The sequence below is a fragment of the Coregonus lavaretus genome, assembly GCF_964263955.1.
Source record: "Coregonus lavaretus genome assembly, chromosome: 38".
Taxonomy (NCBI): Eukaryota; Metazoa; Chordata; class Actinopteri; order Salmoniformes; family Salmonidae; genus Coregonus; species Coregonus lavaretus.
Window position 1 is genome coordinate 18097612 of NC_140025.1, and position 18686 is coordinate 18116297.

Here is an 18686-nt window from a genome sequence, read left to right on the forward strand (position 1 = left end):
TTACCACAGAATGTTGGCCAAATTCAATTGGTCTGGTTATAGGCCTACAGTCAGGTAACCGTGGTCAGTAGTACAAATTAAAATACAATCCAAAAGAAAGCAGACATCAATCATATTTAACATAATTTGTATTTTATTTTGAACAAAATTTTAATAAATGTAGCTGTAGTTCTCTTACGTTCAAAAAAGATGATGACTTCCGAGACGCATTATAAATTATTTAATCAAACTCTTTTGTAGAAAAAGAAAAGATAATTGCAAACTAAAGCATCTATCGTATGACAATATGACAATAGTAAGATAAATAAGGTATCTGTGTATATTTTTTTTACAATTTTCATCATAATTCCCACCTTTTCCTTTATTATTTTCCTTGCACACACCTATCACACCTTTTCCCAATCCTCCCTCTCCTACTGATCTGACTTACAATGCTGTAGACAGTTCTTAACATTGTCCCACTTTAAACAAAGGTCAACTTAAAAAGGCTTTATAAAGCATACATAAAGTCTTCATAAGCACTACATACTGTAGATGCTTGTAGTTTGTTTGAAGTGGGACCATTAACATAAAATGCAACCAAAAACAAGAAAAACAAACACAAGAAGCTAACCCTAAAAAGAAAAAATGAAAAATCTCCAAGAGGCGGACATCTTGAATATCTCACTTCTCTAGGACATATTTACAACAGAGATAGGCCCAGTAAACACTCCGTTGTACAACTGAAGTACAATGCATTTGACATAACATTTGTCATTTTCTCACAAAAATAATTGCACAACCATTGTGCAGACAAACTCTCTGTTGAATCACAAAAACATCAGTTGTATCACAACCACTGTGCCAAATGTGTTGTATATCAGTTGTGCAACTTGAGTATGTACTGGGCCAGACAGGGGTAGGACATCTGCATAGATCCACAAGGTTCAGATCATGAATATTTGGGGAAGGTTGTGGGAGGTTATTTCTACATAGAGGGGGTTACATCCTCTGCTGTCTTTTGGGGGAATAAAGTAAATATGAGGGAAACAATAAAGTAATGTTGTTGATTGATGGTTACAAAGAACAGTTCACCTCGATGAGTGTCTGTGAGAATATCAACTGTAACAAGAACCTAAGGGGGAAACAGTATAATGTGAGAAGACTAAAGCACATAGTCTTTCAGTGTGAGCTCTGGGGTGAAGTTTTCCCTAGGTAAAGATCTAGGATCAGTTTTTCCCCCAATTCTAACACCTAACCATTTGTGGGTAAAATGCTAAACTGACCCAAGATCAGCATCTTGGGGCAATTTCACCATACTCCTCATGTCTGCATGCCCGAATATGGTTGACTTCAGAGTAATTCCGGCAGTACTGATTATATGTACGCGTAGAAGAACAAAGGTGCCATCATATGCACTACTCAGTTGAACAGGAAGGATAAGACAGGGATGTAAGGAGCCTATCAGATTTCTTCCCCTATGTGCCGTATCAATGAGTACCGGTTAGCAGCAGTCACACCAACGGAAGGAAATACAGTATGTAGAGACAGCCCTTGAGACCTCCTTCCCCTCACACAAACACCTACTAGCTAAGGCCTTAGCTCTGTGTAAAGATACAAGGTGATTATCTTGGTCACGATGATATTAAGGTCAAATAGAGACAAAGAGGAGAGGGTATGTATGATCCGACCTGGGTTCAAATTGTGTCCGTTTTCTGTAAAATGTGTTGAGCATTTCATTGAGCCTGTCTGGAGATGCCGGATGGGCAGGGTTTTCAGTTATACTTTTGGGACTATCACATTGGTTACATTGCGCCAGGCAAGCTCAATCGAGTGCAGCTAAAGTATTTCAAAGAGAACGAATACTATTTGTTGATCTTTTCAATGCTGCTCAACTAGCACTTTCACATAGAAAAATGACTCAGTAGGAGATGTATTTTGTTTCAATTTGTTCCTGTGTCTCACCTTGTGACACCTCTCCCACTGTGTGAAGAGAATTGGCTGTAATGTACTGGTATGATGTACCAGAGCCTTATATTGATAAATATATGAGTCAAATATAAAAGCCAAACATACAGTTCTGGTATGTACTGCTTTAGAAAAACAGAGTCTATCTCAGCCAACAGGTCACTTGATTTGAGGTAAATTGAGGTTCGCTGATCCGACGTCCCCTTTGGGCCCATCACATACAAACACACGGACACAGGATAATGAGAGAGAAACTTATTGGCTCAAATAACATGAACTCTGAGGTACACTGAAGCCCATTGGTGGGATAGTTTTGAATCCAAGTGACAAGACCTCCACTGCTACCCTATTCACACTACTGAGCCAAGCTAAGACAAGCTGAGCTGAGCTGTACTGTACTGCACTGGCCCGGTTACACATTCAGCATATTTGCTGGAACCATGCAACCGTGTAAATAAAATAATCCAAGCGAGCACAATACGGTTCAGGTCGGCAAAATTGTGTGAAAAGGTATTCTACACCTGCTCTTCACTGGCTCTGTATTAGAGTCATATGTACTGCCATGAGAGAACCCTGTTATGACTGATCTCTTCAATGTCTCCACCACTCTGTGTGTGAGTGTTTGAGTCAAGAGTGTTGTTACCATATCCAGTCTGGCACCTCAAAAGCAGCTAAATGTTACTGGTGAAGAGAGGGGTGGATAGAAACACACAGGTTGGTGATAACTTTTTCAAAATTCTCTGCCTCTTATATGTTCTAAGACAACCCATTTACATTCCAACAAACTCCACAAAAAAGTGAACAAGGAGGAGAGAGGAAACGATATAGTACATTCTGATGAAACAAGAGACTGAAACGGTGAACTCAGGTTTAGATTGACACGGTGATATGATGTTGATCCTTTGGTCTGAGGTGTGTTAGCCCCTCCCACGTCATCACCGCTCTCACTTCCTGTGACCCAATGAGGCTTCGACAGCACATACCAGTGACCTTCCAGGGTTGTCACTGAACGGAGACACAGCAGTCAGAACTGGTCAGAACCGGTTTTGCAACTCACTCATTCCCAGATAAAACCCAGAGTTTTCTTGCAAATTTTGTCCCATCATTCCTCGCTGGGGGAGCTTTCCTCCAGGGGGAAAATGGCCGCCATGCCGACGACCCCAGTGGAATTGTGGGAGGTGGTGGTGATGGTGACTACGGTGTGCAGGAGAACGAAGACCAGCAGGCATAGCTTCAGCCGGCCGCTGCTGCTGCACAGTCTGGTGGGTGTGGCGGCCGAGGTGACTGATGTCGACACCCCCTCTTGGTGATGGCAGGAGGGAGTTGGAGTCCTTTTCAGTGTCCCACGGGAACGGTTGTCCGGTTTAGAGTCCCAACGGACGTCGCAGCACTCTGCCTGGCTGTTAGGCTGCCCATGGCTCCCTAGTAGCCCTGTGAGGGACGAACAGAGTAGTGGGTAAACACTGATATAAGCCATAGATGCTCATGTCTCTGTGCATCCCTCTCATGTATCCATTTGTGTTTGTATCATCCTGTGTCTGATGATGATGACAAACCCAATTTCCCCAATACCAATAAAGTGTGTTCATTCATTCAGATGACCCACAATAAGCTAAATAAATGACCCAGCCTAGTTCCAGCCTTACTTGCAGTGTGGTAATGCAGTGTTTTGTTGAAGTTTATCACAAAAGACAGATTACCATGTGCATAAGAACATAAATACCAGTCAGTATGCACATTTAAACCAGTCTTCATATGATTCAACTATCAGTATCATTATGTCATATGTTATATCATAACCTAACAATAATGACCCTTTACTGAACTCAAAATGAAAAAAAATACGCAAGTGACATTTTGTAACGACCCCATACTGCAGCACGGTAAATATAATCTACACCACTGATGTCACGCCTTGTGTAATCTCTCTTCAAAGCAACTGCCAGTGCACACTAAAGGAAGACATCAAATGAGCAGGAGAAAATGAGGGATCTCAAAAGGCAAAGCCTAACATTTAATCGCTGACGCACAAGTAATTAAAAAATATCAAAGGCTGTTCTAATTACAGTATTGAAAACCTTCGAACTTTGGGGGCTGGGGGAGGAAAATGACATGTTTTCAGAGCACCCCACTGAGATCAAATCAGGACAGGGCAGGTCATGTTATGCTGGTTCTGTTTTGATCACTGTGAACCCGGGAATATTAAAATACTACCATGGAGTTGTACCCCATCACAGTCACTGCCTCAGAAATACACTTTACACTGAGAGGGAAGTGTCATTGATTTGACTGACACTGCCTTATATGGCCACTAGATGTTGCCAGGGACAAGTTCTATAATTAATTATTGGCTAGGGTACCAGAGTTCAAAACCAAACAACTTTATCGATACCACTGAAGAGCTATTATACAAGGCATCATCAGGGGCACAAGAGCACAATTACATATATCCTGCAATATACAATTCCATCTAAATTCCTGTCAGTGGACATAGGAATGCAAATAAATTCCTACATTGAGTACATTTCTAAATGAATTGACCCAAGCCCATCTATCCTAGATCCATGGTGCTTCTCAGCTAAACAGCATAGCCCTAGAGTGGATATACGCCCACCCGTATAAGATGTGGCTACAAATCACACTTGATTGATTGATTGACTGACTGATTGATCAGTCCATACCACCACACCCACCTGTACATATGAAGCTGGGGCTTCCTCCGTGGATGAGATCGTCATTGTCTGGCAGTATGAATGGACACCTCTGCTGAACCTCCAGGCAGAACTGGAGACACGGTACAGTCCTCCCACAATGCCTCTGTGTGGTGGGGAAATACTGTGCACACAGCCACGGTTTGTAGGCAACCTGAGAGGTAGAAGATAGAGCATGTTAGTTAAACCAAATGAAACCCATATGTAAATTCAAACAATTTAAAGGGGAAGTTCAGTTTTAACACATCATAAATAAGCAAACTATTACTTTGACATCAAGACTAAGCTATGTCTGTTCAATAACAAAGGTCTCAGTGGTCTTCTGTATGGCTCTGAATGTTAGTAAATAACATCTATCCTGTCTTCATAACGAGAGATTTTTCAGTACACATATTTCCAGAAAGAACTACAGGCATTTTTCAGAAACAGAGATTCAACCATTTCTCACAGATCTTGCAGACTAAAGTCCCATTCGATGTGATTCAGCCTTATACGTTGATATGTGTGAGCGATACATGACTGTATAAAAGACAACCAGATGCCAATCATCATTTGTCAACATAATCCACCCATGACGTGACTAAATCATATTTGTTGTAATTAGGATTGCTTTGATTTAATTAAAGTATCTCGAGGAGAACTAGGTGAGCTATTTTGGTAAATACAGAGGCAATGTTCCTCTCAAACAGTGGTGTAAAGTACTTAAGTAAAAATACTTTAAAGTACTACTTAAGTAGTTTGTTTGGGTATCTGTCCTTTACTTTACTATTTATATTTTTGACAACTTTTACTTTAACTTCACTACATTCCTAAAGTAAATTATGTACTTTTTACTCCTTACATTTTCCCTGACACCCAAAAGTACTCCCAATTCACACACTTATCAATAGAACATCCCTGGTTATCCCTACTGCCTCTAATCTGGCGGACTCACTAAACACAAATGCTTTGTTTTTAAATGATGTCTGTGTGTTGGAGTGTGACCCTGGCTATCTAAATAAATGTAAAAAATACATAAGGAATTTAACATTATTTTTACTTTTACTTTTGATACTTAAGTATATTTTAGCAACTACATTTACTTTTGATACTTAAGTATATTTAAAACCAAATACTTTTAGTATTTTACTGGGTGACTTTCACTTTTACTTGAGTCATTTTCTATTAAGGTATCTTTACTTTTACTCAAGTATGAGATTTGAGTACTTTTTCCACCACTGCTCTCATACTACTTGTCCTTATGTCCTTCCTCTTATACTACTGCCATACTTACCTGGTACCTAAAAGGAGTTTATGAAAACAACATGAAAACAATAGCAGAAGGTAAAGATTCCAGTAACTTTCCCACATTTTCCCAGTTTTCCCGTAATCCTGGTTGGAAGATGATTGGTATTAGGAGGGAATAAGCAGGAAGTAGCCTATGGCAATCCTCCAACTGGGACTTCTGGAAAAAACTGGGACATTTTTGGAAAGTTACTTGAATTTTGCAACCCAAGGAAGGTAGGCTAGATGGGGTTGCTGCCATATTATTTTCAAATGTCCAATTATACAGTATCAGAGCCTAAGGAAGACAATTCTTTTGAATTCAATGATTCTACTAATTACTGTTCAGTACATTGTATTTGGAATCACCTGGGCCTGTATTCATAAAGCTTTCAGTTCTTCAGCACTCCTACTCTTGCTGCTATGACCTATATACAACCAGTAGAGGGGGCTGTCTCTTCCTAATTGATCATCAGGATAAGGTTATCTGATACCAGCCATGCCCCATAACGTATGACATTTACCATAGTACGTGCATACATTTTCATATTGGTTGGCCCAGCGGGAATCAAACCCATGACCCTGGCGTTACAAGCATCATTCACTACCAACTGAGCCAAACAGGACAATGGACTCTTCCCTTAAACAAATCAATGGCCCCCATCCCCAAGTGCACGCTTTCTCCCAGTAGACGACACAACCTTTACACAAAAACGCATAATGTTCCTAACAGGGATTGACTGGTAAAAAAAATATCAAATCACATACACATATTTAGCGGATGTTATTGCGGGTGTAGCGAAATGCTTGTGTTCCTAGCTCCAACATTGCTGTAGTATCCAACAATTCACAACAATACACACACATCTAAAAGTAAAAGAATGGACTTAAATATATAAATATAAGGACGGCATTGACTAAAATACAGTCGAATAAAGTATATACATGAAATGAGTAAAGCAGTATGTAAACATTATTAAAGTGACTAGTGTTCCATTATTAAAGTGACCAGTGATTCCATGTCTATGTACATAGGGCAGCAGCCTCTCAGGTTGAGTAACCGGGTGGTAGCCAGCTAGTGATGGCTATTTAACAGTCTGATGGCCTTGAGATAGAAGCTGTTTTTCAGTCTCCCAGTCCCAGCTTTGATGCACCTGTACTGACCTCGCCTTCTGGATGATAGCAGGGTGAACAAGCCATGGCTCGGGTGGTTGATGTCCTTGATTATCTTTTTGGCTTCCTGTGACATCGGGTGCTGTAGGTGTCCTGGAGGGCAGGCAGTGTGCCCCCGATGATGCGTTGGGCAGACCGTACCACCCTCTGGAGAGCCCTGCGGTTGCGGGGGGAGCAGTTGCCGTACCAGGAGGTGATACAGCCCAAAAGGTTGCTCACAATTGTGCATCTGTAAAAGTTTGTGAGGGTCTTAGGGGCCAACACACATTTCTTCCGCCTTCTCAGGTTGAAGAGGCGCTGTTGCGCCTTCTTCACCACACTGTCTGTATGGGTGGACCATTTCAGATTGTCAGTGATGTGTACGCCGAGGAACTTGAAGCTTTTCACCTTCTCCACTGCGGTCCCGTCGATGTGGATAGGGGTTCCCTCTGCTGTCTCCTGAAGTCCACGATCAGCTCCTTCGTTCAGTTGATGTTGAGGGAGAGGTTATTTTCCTGGCACCACTTCGCCAGGGCCCTTACCTCCTCCCTGTAGGCTGTCTCGTCATTGTTGGTAATCAGACTGTTTAGTTAGTGGTTCAGTGGATCAGTCTATCTAAGCCCACACAATAGTGAAGGTCAGGGGATCAAAGCTGGCAAAGCTTCCTAGGAGTTGTAGTGTAAATTAGTCTTTGAGCATGCTAAACAGTGATGATAATAATGATATCGACCCGAACGGCCCGTGTCATTGGCTGAGAGCCAAGGTCAGAATTTAAGTGCCCCTATTTCCAATGGCTTCAGCATGGCCATGTTCCATTCAGAGGAGAATCAATAAAGAGTGAAAAAGGCAAGTGATTAACAACTGGTGACATGATATTAGTCATGTTCAGGAGTGTGCAAAAACACTAAATGTTGCAGATTGAAATGTCACGAACACAGCAGACATTATTCCTTACCCTACATATACTGTATGAGAGGCATGTCTGTTCTCATAATGTATTTCTAATTGAACGTTCCACAACATTGTGCCGTGCTGAATGCGGCCCTGGAGTGACCTGAACACAACTCTAACTCGTAAAAGAGATAAAGAATCCTTTACAAGAGAAGAAAACATAATCACCACTCATTCTCCATCTGTGACGCAAACCGCACAGCATTCTTTTACATGACCAAACACAGGTGTGTTTGAGCAAAAACTGCATTTGAATGAGACGCACATGCACGCAGGCACGGACCCACCCACCCACGCACGCGCACACACACGCGCACACACACACACACATACATACACACACACTCACTCACTCTGTTCACACACCCTCATCAGTTCACACACACCCTCAGGACCACGGTTAGATAAAGCTATGTCTGTATTAACTTTGAATAAATATACATCAGCTTTGCAAAGGACATCACTTTTTCAGTTCCATGGACAGCATCTATCAGGTTACATTAGACTCCCACCAGACTGACTGTAAATCGGCACTGTCCATTTCAGCACCATGGACAGCTTCGACCAGGCCTCCCACAAAACTGGTTGTAGAGCTCATAGAGATAGTATCTGTGACATTATGGCATCTGTGACATCATGGGCAGCGCCATTGAGGCCATCTTCATTTTAAGGTAGTCCATTTATTTCTTATTTTGTGGTTGAAAAAAGCGTAAAGCTAATATTGGTGATTCACAGCCACCTACAGTGATGGAGTCCTGAACCAAATCTTGTGTGTCATTCAATTATTGTGGCCATTTGATGGTGGTCCACTGTAGCCCATTAGGTAGAGCATGTCGCTTGCAATGCCAGGATAGTGGGTTTGATTCCTGGGACCACCAATACGTAAAATGTATTTGACTGTAAGTCGCTTTAGATAAAAGTGTCTGCTAAATGCCATATATCATATATTATTATATTATGACGGTAATATAGCTTAAAGCCATACGCTTTAGTCACGCAGCCGCCATTTTGAAACGAAAGCGAGGCTGAGGTGGGAAATCCTAGGGGGGAACCCTGGAAGTCAAAACAACAATGGCGTGGACTTCTCGGTTTTCAAATTTGAAGTTTGAAGTTTTAATGTCACGTGCACCTAGTTTAAAACTGTTACCGGCTATAACATCGACTTATATCGATAAATGGGCAGATGAAAACGTCAGACTGCCCAAGGAAGTCCAACTAAAAGGTTACAGTAACTGGATCGGGGGTTACATTTGCGATGTACAAGGTAAGATTATGTATATACGTGCTTTTCGCAGCCAGTTTGTTGCTAGCGCGGTAGCTACCTATCTATAGCTAAATTAACTTCATTGACAATATTACTGAATGCTTTCAGCTATTGCTACATACAACCTTTGTAGCTAAGTAGTTCCCTGTTGTTGTTGTGGCTGTGCTTGTCATCTTGACTCGTCCAATGGTTTCACAGTCAGGAGGAGTGAGGCAGGCAGGTGTAGTGTGAGGGCAAGGTCATTTCGCTGAATGCGAAAGAATGAGATTGTGCATAATTGAGATAGTTTGCTGGTCAGTTAGGTAAGTGGGGGTGTCAATTGAGTATGGCAATTTCTATGTGCAAATTAGGCAAGTGTGGTGGTATGCATTCTAGTCATGCGCTGGGATGCCATGAGCTGCGGAATCCACAAATAGAAGGTACTGCATGTGTGTAAAACATACCCAATTCCCATTTTTATTTGAATCTAGAATAATGCAATATTAAAATAATCAATAGCCACTCTGCCATACTCAAAATGTAGCTGACATGACACCACCTTTATATTCAGCTTGTTTCAGTTCGCAACATGATTTCAAATCTGCTTGCTAAACATGCTGGTGAAATGCAAATGGTTTATGGAGCTTCAATTAGATTTAATAGACCCAAATTGAAAATAAATAAACACATTTTTTTTTAAACCTATCACTACTGAAAGCCCCGATATCTATGCAATAATCAAACCTCTAAGTTTTGTTTTCAATTTCAGGTAAGTAGCCTTTTTTGCATTGTTCTGCTTTTGGTTTCTGCTTTGTTATAGCTTAAGATAATGCATTATGGAATTATATGGACAATCCATATCATTATCTGTTCTTCTTTTGTGTCCCTTATGGTATATTAAAATAAATATTAGGTTGACTTGTCTTGTCTAACTCAATTCTATTTTTATTTTGTTTCCAGGTGGAGTTCTCCCCTGAAAGTCCATTCATCATGGAGACTAAATGGAACTACAAAGCTGGCCAGGAACGGTGCAACCATGCCATCGGTTTACTGTACACCGTAGCTCATTACATTAAAATGGGCTACACAGAGCGTGATCACACAGTCGTCCAGAACAGCTGGTGCTCTCATGCATGGTTCAGTGTTGCTTGCATCGAAGCGAGCTTAAAAGGCTGGGTTTCCCTTCCTCAGTTTGCAAGACCTGGCACATCCAACAAGCATCAGAGCCAGTGGAGTAGGATTCGATCTTAGTCCTGTATTGACGCTTTGCCTGTTTGATGACTCGTCAGTGGTTGTAGCGGGATTTCTTATAAGCATTGGGATTAGTGTCCTGTTCTTGAAAGCGGCAGCTTCTGGTTGGGATATGTATGTACGGTCACTGTGGGGATGTTGTTGTCGATGCACTTATTAATGAAGCCGGTGACTGATGTGGTATACTCCTCAATGCCATCAGATGAATAAAAATATAACTGCAACCTGCAACAATTTCAAAGGTTTTACTGAGTTACAGTTCACATAAGGAAATCAGTCAATTGAAATGAATTCATTAGGCCCTAATCTATGGATTTTGATGACTGGGAATACAGATATGCATCTGTTGGTCACAGATACCTTAAAAAAATGGTAGGGGTGTGGTCAGAAAACCAATAATTATCTGGAGTGACCACAATTTGCCTCATGCAGCGCGACACATCTCCTTCGCATAGAGTTGATCAGGCTCTTGATTGTGGCCTGAGGAATGTTGTCCCACTCTTTAATGGCTGTGTGAAAAGCCTGGACACACCCACTAACTCAAGGGCTCCTCTCCGCCTCCACCACTCTCCAGATTAATAAACAAAAATGTCGGTCGGAACTGGTACCAGAACCGCGCAGGTCCCCTAAAAAGGGGACTATACATCAAAGAGGTTAAAAATCCTTCTTTAACCTGTCTCCTCCCATTCATATACACTGATTGAAGTGGATTTAACAAGTGACATCAATAAGGGATCATAGCTTTCACCTGAATTCACCTTGCAAAAGTATTCATCCCCCTTGGTGTTTTTCCTATTTTGTAGCATTACAACCTCTAATTTAAAGGGATTGTCATTTGGATTTCATGTAATGGACATACACAAAATTGTCCAAATTGGTGAAGTGAAATGAAAAAAATAACTTGTTTCAAAAAATTCTAAAAAATAAATAACGGAAAAGTGGTGCGTGCATACGTATTCATCCCCTTTGCTATGAAGCCCCTAAATAAGATCTGGTGCAACCAATTACCTTCAGAAGTCACATAATTAGTTAAGTAAAGTCCACCTGTGTACAATCTAAGTGTCACATGATCGCAGTATATATACGCCTGTTCTGAAAGGCCCCAGAGTCTGCAACACCACTAAGCAAGGGGCACCACCAAGCAAGCGGCACCATGAAGACCATGGAGCTCTCCAAACAGGTCAGGGACAAAGTTGTGGAGAAATATAGATCAGGGTTGGGTTATAAAAAATATCGAAAACTTTGAACATCCCACAGAGCACCATTAAATCCATTATTAAAAAATTGAAAGAATATGGCACCACAACAAACCTGCCAAGAGAGGGCCGCCCACCGAAACTCACGGACCAGGCAAGGAGGGCATTAATCAGAGAGGCAACAAAGAAAGATAACCCTGAAGGAGCTGCAAAGCTCCACAGCGGAGATTGGAGTATCTGTCCATAGGACCACTTTAAGCCGTAAACTCCACAGAGCTGGGCTTTATGGAAGAGTGGCCAGAAAAAAGCCATTGCTTAAAGAAAAAAATAAGCAAACACGTTTCGCGTTCGCCAAAAGGCATGTGGGAGACTCCCAAAACATATGGAAGAAGGTACTCTGGTCAGATGAGACTAAAATTTAGCTTTTTGGCCATTAAGGAAAACGCTATGTCTGGTGCAAACCCACCTCTCATCACTCCGAGAACACCATCCCCACAGTGAAGCATTGTGGTGGCAGCATCATGCTGTGGGGATGTTCTTCATCAGCAGGGACTGGGAAACTGGTCAGAATTGAAGGAATGATGGATGGCGCTAAATACAGGGAAATTCTTGAGGGAAACCTGCTTCTGTCTTCCAGAGATTTGAGACTGGGACGGAGGTTCACCTTCCAGCTGGACAATGACCCTAAGCATACTGCTAAAGCAACACTCAAGTGGTTTAAGGGAAAACATTTAAATGTCTTGGAATGACCTAGTCAAAGCCCAGACCTCAATCCAATTGAGAATCTGTGGTATGACTTAAAGATTGCTGTACACCAGCGGAACCCATCCAACTTAAAGGAGCTGGAGCAGTTTTGCCTTGAAGAATGGGCAACAATCCCAGTGGCTAGATGTGCCAAGCTTATAGAGACATACCCCAAGAGACTTGCAGCTGTAATTGTTGCAAAAGGTAGCTCTACAAAGTATTGACTTTGGGGGGGGTGAATAGTTATGCACGCTCAAGTTTTCAGTTTTTTTGTCTTATTTCTTGTTTGTTTCACAATAAAAAATATTTTGCACCTTCAAAGTGGTAGGCATGTTGTGTAAATCAAATGATACAAACCCCCAAAAAATCCATTTTAATTCCAGGCTGTAAGGCAACAAAATAGGAAAAATGCCAAGTGGGGTGAATACTTTCGCAAGCCACTGTATGTCATGGAAGGAGCAGGTTTTCTTAATGTTTTGTATACTCCGTGTATAGACACACAACACAACATGTGGTTGTAAAGGCGTGTTTAACTCAAACTCTCTCACACAGGCAACACATTGTGTTGATAAAGCAGTTTGATCAATGAAGAACACACACATATGCAAACACTATACACAATAGTAGACACAAGTGTATTTGGATATGACAATTTTTTTCCTACTCAGCACATATGCATTTAGATTATAAAGAAAAACTGATGACTCTCTCTCTCTCTGCCTCTCACTCTGCCTCTCTCTCCCTCTTTCTCTCACTCCTCTCCATCTCGCGTGCATGCCTTTCTCTCCTTTTCGCCTGGAACTAACGTGTATCCCCTGAGATCCTAAAGCATGTAGCGTTGCTCTCCCTTCCCTCCTCTCCTCTTCTGTTCTGTTCTTCCCTGCCCAGGGAAAGAGAGGAAGTGTGCACACCACATCAGGGGAAGGGAATTGAGAGTTGCACACTGACACCTTCTATTGTGTGAATGCCATGAATACTAGAATACCCTATACAAGATGTCAACGTAACATGTTGGTCCTCATCTTTTGACAAAAAGTGTCTGAACAGAGGACAATTACTACACAACAGAGTCTGACTTTATAACCTAGGTAATTATGATTAGCTAGGCTAGGCTATGCAAGGCTGAGCTATGCACTATAGACCTATATGTAAGAACATGTTGATGTGAAATCCTACAAAAATTGGTAAAACAAGCTAGAGAATACAGGCAGCGACGCAGAATCCAATAAGGAGATTAGATGACCCAATAACACAGAGGTATCGCATTAGTTTGATGTGGCACCTAACGCTGCCATTTCCTAAATAATACTAATGCAAAGTGACTGTTGCAAGGCACTGGATAATGCTATGCTAACTGTGGAATGAAGTTTAGCTCTGGGTAGGTTGGCTGAGTTGGTGCTCACAGTTCAGCAAGGATTGAGCTAGTTTTGTAGAAATTGGGCCCAAATCTGATGCCTGGTATAAATAAAGAATGAGTCAAAAGCTGTGATCTGCTATACTGTATATCATCGCCATTCCCCATCCTAACATCACAGAAACAAGCAAACCCAAATTAACCCCTGACCCCATATCCCTATATTCCCTAACCACGTACAGTTGAAGTCGGAAGTTTACATACACTTACGTTGAAGTCATTAAAACTTGTTTTTCAACCATTCCACACATTTCTTGTTAACAAACTATAGTTTTGGCAAGTCATTTAGCACATCTACTTTGTGCATGACACAAGTAATTTTTCCAACAATTGTTTACAGACAGATTATTTCAATTATAATTCACTGTATCACAAATCCAGTGGGTCAGAAGTTCACATACACTAAGTTGACTGTGCCTTTAAACAGCTTGGAAAATTCCAGAAAAGGATATCATGTCTTTAGAAGCTTCTGATAGGCTAATTGACATAATTTGAGTCAATTGGAGGTGTACCTGTGGATGTATTTCAAGGCCTACCTTCAAACTCAGTGCCTCTTCACTTGACATCATGGGAAAATCAAAAGAAATCAGTTAAGACCTCAGAAAAGAAATTGTAGACCTCCACAAGTCTGGTTCATCCTTGGGAGCAATTTCCAAACACCTGAAGCTACCACGTTCATCTGTACAAACAATAGTACACAAGTATAAACACCATGGGAACACGCAGCCGTCATACCGCTCAGGAAGGAGACGCCTTCTGTCTCCTAGAGATGAACGTACTGTAGTGCGAAAAGTGCAAATCAATCCCAGAACAACAGCAAAGGACCTTGTGAAGATGCTGGAGGAAACAGGTACAAAAGTATCTATATCCACAGTAAAACGAGTCCTATATGGACATAACCTGAAAGGCCGCTCGGCAAGGAAGAAGCCACTGCTCCAAAACCGCCATAAAAAAGCCAGACTACGGTTTGCAACTGCACATGGGGACAAAGATCGTACTTTTTGGAGAAATGTCTTCTGGTCTGATTAAACAAATATAGAACTGTTTGGCCATAATGACCATTGTTATGTTTGGAGGAAAAAGGGGGTGCCTTGCAAGCTGAAGAACACCATCCCAACCGTGAAGCACGGGGGTGGCAGCATCATGCTGTGGGGGTGCTTTGCTGCAGGAGGGACTGGTGCACTTCACAAAATAGATGGCACCATGAGGAAGGAAGATTATGTGGATATATTGAAACAACATCTCAAGATATCAGTCAGGAAGTTAAAGCTTGGTCGCAAATGGGTCTTCCAAATGGACAATGACCCCAAGCATACTTCCAAAGTTGTGGCAAATGGCTTAAGGACATCAAAGTCAAGGTATTGGAGTGGCCATCACAAAGCCCTGACCTCAATCCTATAGAAAAATTGTTGGCAGAACTGAAAAAGCGTGTGCGAGCAAGGAGGCCTACAAACCTGACTCAGTTACACCAGCTGTGTCAGGAGGAATGGGCCAACATTCACCCAACTTACTGTGGGAAGCTTGTGGAAGGCTACCCGGAACGTTTGACCCAAGTTAAACAATTTAAAGGCAATGCTACCAAATACTAATTGTGTGTATGTAAACATCTGACCCACTGGGAATGTGATGAAAGAAATAAAAGCTGAAATAAATCATTCTCTCTACTATTATTCTGACATTTCACATTCTTAAAATAAAGTGGTGATCCTAACTGACCTAAGACAGGGAATTTTTACTAGGATGAAATGTCAGGAATTGTGAAAAACTGAGTTTAAATGTATTTGGCTAAGGTGTATGTAAACTTCCGACTTCAACTGTATGTAGATCTGTGAGGACTGGATAGACAAGAGCAATATGGTGGAAGGTCTACACCTGTTGTATTCGCCACATGTGACAAATAAAATTTGATTTGAAAATATACATAACCTATCAGATCGCAAGGTGGAGCTACTTCCATATTGCCTATACCCACACAATCCTCTCAAATGTACACAACTGCCTAGGAGCTAGGGGCTGATTTGGGATTGGGCAGAAGAGTAGTGTCATGCCTTGGCAGCATAGCACGTTTTATTGTAATTATCTCTCCATCAAGCTGAGGCATGTACTTCGTGGTGGCAAGTCCATTTGTGTAGCAAAACAAAGCGTATCCCCCTGATTTGGGGAGCCAGCCAAAATTCCCTGCCACCCGCTGCTAGCCTTAAATCTGTTGGCTCCTTTGAGGTAATGCCACCCGCCACTAACAAAAAAAGCATAAAATACAAATCACATTGTCTGTGATTGTCAGAATGATTTTCATTAAGGCGCAGAGTCATGAAGTGCCTCTCTCCTCTCTGTTGGCTTGACCTGTCCTTGTGCACATCCTGCCCTGCTCATGCTCCCCTCCCCCCTCTCCTCAGTCTACACATCCTGGAAGCCCGCTGGAGCTTTCACTGGGGGAAAGATATGGTGCATCACAAATGACACACTATTCTCTACAGATGTAGGATCTTAATGTGATCACTCTTTTGTTGCTGAGAATTTGTAGTGCATTCAATGTTTAAAAAGGCTTCTAAAGTTTGTAATTTCCACTTTAAAATGTCAGACTTGATTTGCCCTACCTAAATAATATCAACCCCTACAAAACATTTCCATTAATTATCATCCACATAATAATTCACATTTCCTGTTGCTGCAGTATTTGTTTCCTGCTGTAGCAAACTGGTTCAAATTAAGATCCTACATCTGTATATAATGCACAGGGCCCTGGTCAAAAGTAGTGTACTACATAGGGAATAAGTGCAATTTGGGACGCAGACCAGTTACAGAAAATCATACATGCTTTCGAACAATATATCATCTCCCTGTCAATTGACCATGTGAACCAATTCCTCTAACCAAGTCCTCTGAATGAGGTATACATTAATTACATGATGAATAGGCTTAGAGTACCTTCAGAAAGTATTCATACCCCTTGACTTATTCCACATTTTGTTGTGTTACAGCCTGAATTCAATATGGATTAAATAATTGTTTTACTCACACATCTACACACAATACCCCATATTGACAGAAATAAAATGTGTTTTTAGAATTTTTTGCAAATGTATTGAAAATGAAATACAGGAATTTCTCATTTACATACTGTAAGTATTCACACTCTTGAGTCAATACTTTGTATAAGCACTTTGGGCAGCGATTACAGCTGTGAGTCTTTCTGGATAAGTCTCTAAGAGCTTTCCACACCTGGATTGTGCAACATTTGCCCATTATTATTTTAAAAATTCTTCAAGCTGATCATTGCTAGATTGAAGTCAAAACAGTAAATCGGCCACTCAGGAACATTCACTGTCTTCATGGTAAGCAATTTCAGTGTAGATGTGGCCTTGTGTTTTAGGTTATTGTCTTGCTGAAAGGTGAATTCATCTCCCAGTGTCTGGTGGAAAGCACACTGAAACAGGTTTTCCTCTAGGATTTTGCCTGTGCTTCGCTCCATTCCATTTCTTTTTTATCCTGAAAAAACTCCCCAGTCTTTCACAATTACAAGCATACACATAACATGATGCAGCCACCACTATGCTTGAAAATATGGAGAGTTGTACTCAGTAATGTGTTGTATTGTATTTGCCCCAAACATAACACTTTGTATTCAGGACAAAAAGTTAATTGCTTGGCCACATTTCTGGCAGTATTACTTTAGTGCCTTGTTGCAAACAGGAGGCATGTTTTAGAATATTTGTATTCTGTACAGGCTTCCTTCTTTTCACTCTGGCAATTAGGTTAGTATTGTGGAGTAACTACAACGTTGTTGATCCATCCTCAGTTTTCTCCTATCACATCCATTAAACTCTGTAACTGTTTTAAAGTCACCATTGGCCTTATGGTGAAATCCCTGAGTGGTTTCCTTCCTCTCCGGCATTTTAGTTAGGAAGGACACCTGTATCTTTGTAGTGACTGGGTGTATTGATGCACCATCCAAAGTGTAATTAATAACTTCACCATGCTCAAAGGGATATTCAATGTCTGCTTTTTTATTATCTACGAATAGGTGCCCTTCTTTGTGGGGCATTGGAAAACCACCCTGGTCTTTGCACTGCTCGATTGAGGGACCTTACAGATAATTGTATGTGTGGGGTACAGAGATGAGGTAGTCATTCAAAAATCATGTTAAACACTATTATTGCACACAGAGTTCATGCAACTTATTATGTGACTTGTTAAGCACATTTTTACTCCTGAACTTATGTAGGCTTGCCATAACAAAGGGGTTGAATACTTATTGACTCAAGACATTTGAGCTTTTCATTTTTAATTAATTTGTAACATTTCAAAAAACATAATTCCACTTTGACATTATGGGCTATTGTGTGTAGGCCAGTGTCAAACAATCTCAATTTAATCCATTTTAAATTCAGGCAGTAACGCAACAAAATGTGGAAAAAAAAGTCAAGAGGTTTGAATACTTTCTGAAGGCACTTGAAAAGCCAATGCAATAGAGAAAACAACAACAATACATGTTTGTCTTTGTAGGTGAGCAGTGTGTGTATGTGTGTGTGTGTGTGTGTGTGTGTCTGTCTGTGTGTGTGTGTGTGTGTGTGTGTGTGTGTATGTGTGTGTGTGTGTGTGTGTGTGTGTGTGTGTGTGTGTGTGTGTGTGTGTGTGTGTGTGTGTGTGTGTGTGTGTGTGTGTTTGTGCATCCAAGCTGTGTCTGTATGACTGACTGTGTGTCTTGTGTCTGTGCGCGGAAAGAGAAACGTGTCCGAGGGGGAATTGAGTTATGTGTATGACTGCAGGAAGCAGGCCTCTCAGACAGATTAGATCAGTCAGTGTAAATGTGC

At 41.3% G+C, this 18686-nt stretch overlaps 1 protein-coding gene across 1 annotated transcript in view; it reads right to left on the reverse strand.

The window, feature by feature from the left end:
* Positions 1–3049: 3049 nt before the first annotated feature.
* nalf1a (NALCN channel auxiliary factor 1a) overlaps positions 3050–18686 on the reverse strand; it is a gene marked incomplete at both ends in the record, with an annotated part of 59990 nt that continues 44353 nt past the window's right edge. Inside the window, 2 exons of the mRNA XM_084155230.1 lie at positions 3050–3378; positions 4641–4812. Coding sequence (XP_084011356.1) covers positions 3050–3378; positions 4641–4812 — 501 coding nt within the window. The remainder of the gene's footprint in view (positions 3379–4640; positions 4813–18686) is intronic.